Genomic DNA, 8,399 nt, shown 5'->3' with positions numbered 1-8,399 from the left:
ACATACATACATACATACATACATACATACATACATACATACATACATACATACATACATACATACATACATACATACATACATACATACATACATACATACATTCATTTTCTGCTGTTTATCTGTGGTTAAGTCTTGGGAGCAACAGGTCCAGGATAAAACCCAGACCTCCCACTCCCCAGAGACACTCACCTGCTCCTTGTGGGGAATCCCAAGGCGTTCCCAGGCCAGAGAGGATACATAATTCCCCTAGCAAGTTGTGGGTCTGCCCTGGGATTTCCTCCCAGTGTGACACGTCATGAAAATGAGATCATTTTTCCGAGCAACAGAAAAAAGAAAAATGCTGATTGTTGGTCAGGTGCTGTGAAAGAGTACTGGGATTTTAAAACAAGGCCAGTTGATGAAATGTTACTTTTTCATCAGATAATAATTATCAGTCAATAAAATTGTTATTTTACTCATTTGTGTTTTATCTCATTGGCATAGTGCTGAATCAGTACTTTTATTAAACTGCATCGTGTTGTGATTAAAAACTCAATTTTATCCCATACTGTGTTTTTTTCCTGCTCATTCATGTAACTTTAATGTATCAAATTGTTGGCAGTGAGTCCTGATATCATATCGATCACAGACTAAAGAAAAATAACCCACATACACAACAAAATGTATTTAAGAAAGTATTAAATACTAACTGATTAAATTCCTTAAATGATACTCAAACAAATTACTCAAGCAAAATTATATTTTAAAAGGGGATTTTACTTCAATATTTATCAGATAAATTAGTTGACAGGTGAAATAAGTTTTAAACAAACAAAAAAAAAGTCATTTCATGTTTACTTGGTTACAGTTTTCAGACAACCCTTCTGATTCTGCTGTAAAACAATCTGCTAAGCCTTTCTTTTTCTTTTTTTCACACCTCATAATTCTTTCTGCTGTATGTAAAAAACAACTTTCTATTAATAACTGTGGATGAAATGTGGCTAACTCACTCCCAAAACGTTTAAGATGAATGAATACTGATCATCATGTTTTGGCAAACAGGTATAGATACAAAAAGAGCAGGAGACACTCGAGTTTGATTAGGGAAGTGTTTAACTGAACAAGATACAGAGAGCATCGACATTCTGCTTGTCCAATTCCCCCACCTTGGTTTATTTAAAGGGCTAACATTCACTCTAAATTATTTAACCTAGCCGTGCTATCCGAAATAAGCCACTGCTCAACTGAAAACACTCCTGTTGTTTCTGTCATGAGCCTAAACTTTATACTCAAAGAAGTTAAAAAACACAAGCAAGAACAAGTAAAGAACAAGTAAAGAAGAAAGAAATTTGTATATTAACAGCTGTGTTAAACTTATTTTGTTTGTGTAGGATAGTACACAGGATAGTGTTGGAGCTGGAACCCCCTCCCAGCTGCAGTAGATGTTCACCACATCACATCCAGACCCTAAATGAATCATGCATGTGCAAAGCTGCTGCTGACTGATTCATGTCAGCGTGTAAATGTCAAACTGTCTATATCTAAAATAACTCACTGCACTAAAATAAGACTGAGGGTTGGAACTGTGGCATTAAAAGAAACAAAAAATAAAACAAAACAAGAATCAACAGAAGAAACTTAGTTCTAAACCTAGTTAGGCTGTTCTTTAACTGACTTTTTGTCTCTCCAACAACATTATTCCTCTCTGGTTTCCACTTAGGTGGTGAAGTCATCTAGTGACTTCTAGTATTTCAGTGAACTGAACCATTTGCTAGGCTATGCCTACAAAGGCACATAAGCCATGTTTTGTATGGACCTCCTGCCTTACTGTGAACTATTACTCTGTATGTTTCTGATACACAACACTCCGTGAGAAATATCTTTTTTCTTGTTAATGCATTGAATTCAGTAATTAGGTCATTTTTCCAGACTGAATAGTTTTAAAAAAATTATATAAGGTCAATCCTTGTTCTCAAGGGTCACTATCCTGCATGTTTTACTTGTTTCTCTGCTCCAACACACCTGATTTGAATCAATGAGTGATTAACAGGCTTCTGCAGAACATGAAGACGTCATGTAACCACTGAATCAGCTGTGTTGGAGCAGGGAAACAAGGAAAACGTGCAGGATGGTAAAAAAAGAAAGTGAGGAAAGTGTGGGTTTATCACAACTAATATTGCAATCACGATGTTGCACAAAAATATTGCACAATGCAAGTTTTTCTGATACTGTGCAGCCCTTACTGAATATTATAGTCAAAATGAAGCACTCTCAATAAGTTTTTTTCAAAACTGAGAATGAAAAAAAACTAAATCTGGAAATATGCATTTAGTTGCACATATCACTCTAGGAAAGGAATAGGTTGGCTGTTGGAACAAAAACTGATTTTGTATTTAATATATATAAATGAGAGACATCTGGTGATGATCACAGTGTGCCTACGTATTAACGCTTCTTTTCCCTGCAGGATAGAAAGAATGATGATCGTGGCAGGAGACTACTCTCTGAGTGTTTATGAAGGCACAGAACAAGAAGTCTTTCCTCAGTTTTTGGTGACCCACCCTCAATACCACTACCAAACGAATAACTATGACATCATGCTCATTAAGGTACAGAATGCAAACCATCAGTCTTTTTAATTTTTTTAATTTAATTGGTTTTAATCTTGGTTGCTTTATCTGTTCACTTTATACATTGTTCATTTTTTCTCCAGCTGAAGACCCCCGTCGTTCTGAACAACTATGTTTCCATCGTTTTGCTGCCCAGAGATGACGCTGCCATACCAGTGGGCACAATGTGTCGAGTGTCAGGATGGGGATACACCAGCCCCACTGGGGGCTCGATTCCCTCCTCCCTTCGGACCGTGACGCTTCCCATTATCTCCTCAGCAAAATGTAACAGCACTGGATCCTTCAATGGTAGAATCACAGAAAACATGCTCTGTGCTGGTTTCGATCTCGGCGGGAAGGATGCCTGTCAGGTGAGAGGACCTCTGTTATTCTGTACAGTGTCAGGATACATGGGGCACTTTAACAAAATGTGCTGGACTTAAATAGGTACATCTTTCAGTGACGAAAAGCAACGACTTCTGCATTCGTTCTTACTCTACACCAGGGGTGGCCAATCCTGGTCCTCAAGGGCCACTATTCTGCATGTTTTACTTGTTCCTCTGCTCCAACACACCTGATTTGAATCAATGGGTGAATAACAGGCTTCTGCAGAACAAGAAGAGGTAATTTAGCAGGGAAACAAGAAAAACATGCAGGATAGTGGCCCTTGAGGACCAGGATTGGCCTCCTCTGCTCTACACCAATCAGTTTGTCTTTGAATGTTTATTTCATCTTTTAATGTTTTTTTTGTTCGTTTTTCCCAGCCTTTACATCATGTTATGCTGGTGTATTTGCTCTCAATAATGCCCACAAAAAGTCCAAAATCAACTGTGTTTGTATTTCATTTCATTCATAAACAAAGCAAACTGTTTTTAACGGCTCTTTATTATGCAACGTCTGTTGCAGTATGTATTCAGTCAAGATGATCAATGGTTTTTTTTAAATAGAAATTCTGTTACTTAAACTTATTCATCCACAATTCCATTGCAATAGGAAAAACATTTTGATACAACTAAAGCTGCATTACATTACAACTACAATCACTGCCAAAAGAAATTAGGCACCCAACCAGAGTGGTGAGAATGAAGTAAAAGTGCTGAAAGGTCATGTGACTACAGTGCAGTGATTACAATTTCAGATCAAATGGACACTGCTGGTCTTGTATCAGTAGGGGGTGAAACCCTCACTCAGGCCTTGACACAAGTGGCAGTTCAGTGTGAAATGAAACCGCTGTATCCTCTCCTACAGCAAGTCACCTCACAGATGCTGTATTTGGTTCTGCAGATCCAGCAGATTCGCAAAAGGTCAGAGTTGATGCTTGAGCTGACTCCATACTTCTTTGATTAGAGGGAAAAAAAATCCCAGGGTTCCAGGAGGCGTAAAACATGCATACACAGGATCTCAGTGACACTGTGTCAGCAGGGTCCCCCATATCAGAGAAGACTTGAGGTCAGACATTATGGTTCCTACACCATGATTCCAGGGGTAACTCTGGTGTGTCTCTCCATAACATGGTAGACGGTGAACGGTGGATGATGAACCTGTAATCCGACTGACTCCGGTTGTCGAGACAGTGCAAGATTACAGGAGATATTGTAAAAAGTCCATCATCTGTGTCTGAACTGTAGGTGCAGTTGTTGTTAGGTTCTGTAATTGTTTAAGCACTATACTGTAATCTTTTGTTGGTGTGATTTTTCTTGGGCGACCAGAACATTCAGGTGTGACGGTGCCCTTAAGTGCCCACTGGCTTCAACATCCATTTATTGTAACATCTGTATTCCTGCTCGGTGGTCAGTGCCATGGTTTTTAAATCCTGAGGCTGTGGGTTTGAGCCCAGGTTGTGTAAAGAAGAGCATGGTGTAAAGCATTTGCCAATCATTCATGCGAGTTCTCTCGCTGTAGCGACCCCTGCAGAAGGGAGCAGCTGAAAGAAAAACAACACCTGTGCGTCTGCACGCCGAGACAATTCCGCAATACAACCACCTGGCTTCATGCAAACCTATAATACAACCCTTACTGATTGGCATCAAAGACTGGTAATGCCATCTACTGCACCTGCAAGGTGCCCTCTGGGTCTGATAATCTTCAGTCACTGTTTTGACAGACTGGTGAATGCTCCAAGAGTCTTATGACACTATGAATGCACTTATGATTCCACTGATACCACTACTTACGCCCTTTGGTGCCCATTGTAGACATGGAAGAGTCTTGCAGATCAAATCATTTACATACCCATCACTTATCTGCATGTGGACCAAATTACAGCTAAATTAGACCCTTCTTTCTGGGTGCCTCACTTATATTTTGTCTGTATGTGTATTGAATATTGGGGAAAGGTTGTCAACATAATTTCTAAAAGTATGATTACTTTTGCAGTGTGATAGTTTCATTTAATGATTGTTGTCCAATAAGAGGATCTATGTTTTGTGTGCTCATTATCTGTCCCAACAATCTCCTAACCCCAATGGGGCTCTAAAATGTGGCATCTTTTGTTTTGTTCTTTTTTTCAGGGAGACTCAGGCGGCCCTCTTGTGTGTGATGGCCGGGCCTATGGAGTGGTGTCATGGGGAATAGGTTGTGCTGAGGCTCAATTTCCTGGAGTCTACACAACTGTGTCCAAATTCCGCAGATGGATAGACAACACCATATTTAGCTACTACAACTGTAAGAGTATTTAGAGCTCACTGCTGACTTGACTTTCTTATTTTACTGGTGCCTTCTTTGATCTAATTTCGTTTTACCATGAGTTTCGGGATAGGTCAACATTTTGGGAAATAGTCTTAATTGCTGGTGGGGTAGAAGAAAGACTGATATCTATCATGTATTTACACCAAACAGCTCTAACATTATGACCACTGTAAAGCTGCAAACTACAGCCAAGGCAAGTGAGAAGTGGGTCATGCAAAACTGCTTGGGAATGTCTCAAAAAGCATGATAAATGTGATCTGCTTCATGTTAAGTGGTTGGTCATCATGTTGTGGCTAATTGATACATGTGGTAAACATAAAGCAACAGTTCAAGGCTATTGATTGTGAGTACATACAGAAACTAAGCAGTAAAAAACTAGGAAAATGGAATTTTTTTGCTAGCCTTGTGCTAAGCTATCCCTGTTTATGTTTATGTTCAAAAAACACATATAACAGCAATGTCAATCTTCATATTTCCCAAAACATTAGGCCATTTCTTTAAGTTTGAAACTCATCATGCCAGGGATTTATCTGAATAAAATGCTTCCTAAGCAAAATCAGTGACAGATAAAACCACCAAACAACCTCAGGCTAACTGGCAAACGTTAACCAGTAACCAGATTTCCACAACATCAAGATAAAGGTGCCATATTGCTGTCACTCAGAATCCCAGTTTTCAACGTATTGTGTAGCCTGTCTAAAAGGCAGTAGAAAAATGCACTCATGATTCAAAATATAACCATTTAATTTGGTTCTACTGCATTCCAAATCATATTAGCATTTATTACATGCACTTCACAATCCAAGGACGAGACAGGGACTAAAGATCAGAGGTCCACTGGATATCCATTCAGCTCAGCTGCCACCGAGAACAGTCACATTTTGAGAAAAGCAGTAAAACCCAGCACTCCTGCTTAGTTCTTAGTTATTATTTCACACCAATTTTCACCTCACCTGGTATCAAAATTATGCATGAGTCTTCAGAGCATAATTATAGGATGGTGAGTAGCATGTCTTGAAATACATGATGTCCTTGACTTGATTGACAAAATGTTTAATGGCAGCTGAGCTGAGCGTACCTTCGATGGACCTCTCATCTATTTAGTCCCAGCTTCATTGGTTCATGCTCATAAGAATCGCATGATTCATGAATTCTTAGTGAACAACAGAACTATTTTACTAAGTCCTGTATTCAGTAAAAAAAAGAAAACTGAGAAATTAGAAAATCTTATTTGAATCTATTTTGATAAAAATTGCTCTGAGCAACTTTCATTTCTTAAGATCTTGTAAACATATTGAGTTTGTCACTGTTGTTCAGGAAAGAAAGCCTCGTGTGGATGCAATTTCAGGTTTTAGGAGGGGGTGATTTTCAATATTTTATGATATAGCAATTAAATAATCTATCAATAAAATGAATGTAATCATTGCAATAACAATCAGTAAAACACTCAGTTTTTTCTGTCAGTTTGAAAGTGAATGAACATAACTACTTTTATAGTGTTTAATATAATGTGTTTGTATGTGCGAGTGAATGTAGGCATTATTTCGGGAGGGGTTTATTTTTGTTGTTAAGACTGAGTATGGTTGTTTGATGATTTATTTTATGGAGTTGTAGAGTTATAAATCAAGCATTATGCAGAAGGCACCTTAAAGAGAGCGAGTTGAGCAGATTGTTTGGATCTGGTGAAGGAAAATGGATTGTGTGTCTTAAAACAACAACACCAACTGTGATGTTTTCTTGTTTTATACACACTAATAAATTACTCATCCTTCAGCCTACTGTGTGGTTCATTTTTATGCGCAATGATAAAGCTGACATTTGAGCTTCAAGGCTTGCTATCATCTTTTTTTTCTTTTTTTTTTTACATCTAATAACAGATCTGGCAGGTTGCTTGGACAGATTACTTACAGTCAACATTTTAGAATAAACATCTATATTATTTTCAGAAAGTATTCAGACTCACTTTGTACCCAGTAACGACAAAATGAAAAACCTGAAATATCACATAGCCTATACATTTTGGAAGTATTTAGACCCTTTACTTAGTCCAGCCTTAAGATGTTTTTGTTTTTTTGACTAGTCTCGCAGTCCCTGTTACTAAAGAACACCCCCATGGCCTGATGCTGCCACCACCATGCTTCACTGTGGGGATGGTGTTGGGCAGATTATAAGTGGTGCCTGGTTTACTCCAGACGTAAAGCTTTAAACTGAGGCCAAACCATTTAATCTTGGTTTTATCAAACCAGAGACTCTTCTTTCTCACAGTCAGAAAAGTATTTTTTTAAATTTGGCTTTCAAGTGTTTTCCACTGAGAAGCTGCTTCTGTTGAGCCATAAAGCTTGGATTGGTGGAGGCCTGCAGTTCTGGTTGTTCTTCTGGAACTTAGTTTCATCTTTTCACAGAACCTCTTATGCTAAGTCAGAATGACCATCAAGCTCTTGGTCACCTTTCTCAATAAAATCTGTCCCCCTCAACTGCTTGGTAGCACAGAGCGATCCGCCCTTAGAAAATTCCTGGTTGTGCTAAACTTATTCCATATGAAATTATGGAGATCACTGTTCTCCTGGAAGCCTTCAGGGCAGCAGAGGCTTTGTGTAGGCTCCTCCAGATCTGTGCTTTAAAACAGTCCCTTCTGTGACTCTAATCATTTTTGTTAAATTAATGAGACAAAAATGACTGAATCCACTGTATCACCATGCTTCAACGCAAAATTGCAAAAATTTAAGGCGGTTCCTTTGACCTCATGGCTTAATTTTTGATTTTGATTAACTAGGAGACCTTCTATTGAGAGGTGTGTCCCATTCCAAATTCAGTCACTTTAATTTACCACAAAGTGTAGAAACAATGCTCATTAGGAGAAATGAGAAGCATCTGGGCTAAATTTCAAGTATTTCTGAAGAAAATACCAATTTGTAAATTCAGTTTTTAGTTTTTCAGTATGTGTTAGATTAATGAGACAAAAATGACTGAATCCACTGTATCATCATGCTTCAATGCAAAATTGCAAAAATTGAAGGAGATCTGAATACTTTTTGAAGCCACTGTGCACATTCAGTAATGCTAGTACATAAGGAAAATTTAAAAGTAACATGATTTATATTTCCAAACAACCATAAATCA

At 38.2% G+C, this 8,399-nt stretch overlaps 1 protein-coding gene across 1 annotated transcript in view; it reads left to right on the top strand.

The window, feature by feature from the left end:
- The window catches only part of LOC108237596 (trypsin-3), a 16,458-nt gene extending 9,405 nt beyond the window's left edge, over positions 1 to 7,053 (top strand). Inside the window, exons 3-5 of the mRNA XM_017419131.3 lie at positions 2,450 to 2,591; positions 2,696 to 2,962; positions 5,102 to 7,053. Coding sequence (XP_017274620.1) covers positions 2,450 to 2,591; positions 2,696 to 2,962; positions 5,102 to 5,269 — 577 coding nt within the window. The 3' untranslated portion in view covers positions 5,270 to 7,053. The remainder of the gene's footprint in view (positions 1 to 2,449; positions 2,592 to 2,695; positions 2,963 to 5,101) is intronic.
- Positions 7,054 to 8,399: the final 1,346 nt, after the last annotated feature.

This window comes from Kryptolebias marmoratus, linkage group LG8 (assembly GCF_001649575.2).
Source record: "Kryptolebias marmoratus isolate JLee-2015 linkage group LG8, ASM164957v2, whole genome shotgun sequence".
Taxonomy (NCBI): domain Eukaryota; kingdom Metazoa; phylum Chordata; class Actinopteri; order Cyprinodontiformes; family Rivulidae; genus Kryptolebias; species Kryptolebias marmoratus.
The sequence above is the reverse complement of the archived record's forward strand: the minus strand, read 5'-3'. Positions and strand labels throughout refer to the sequence as shown.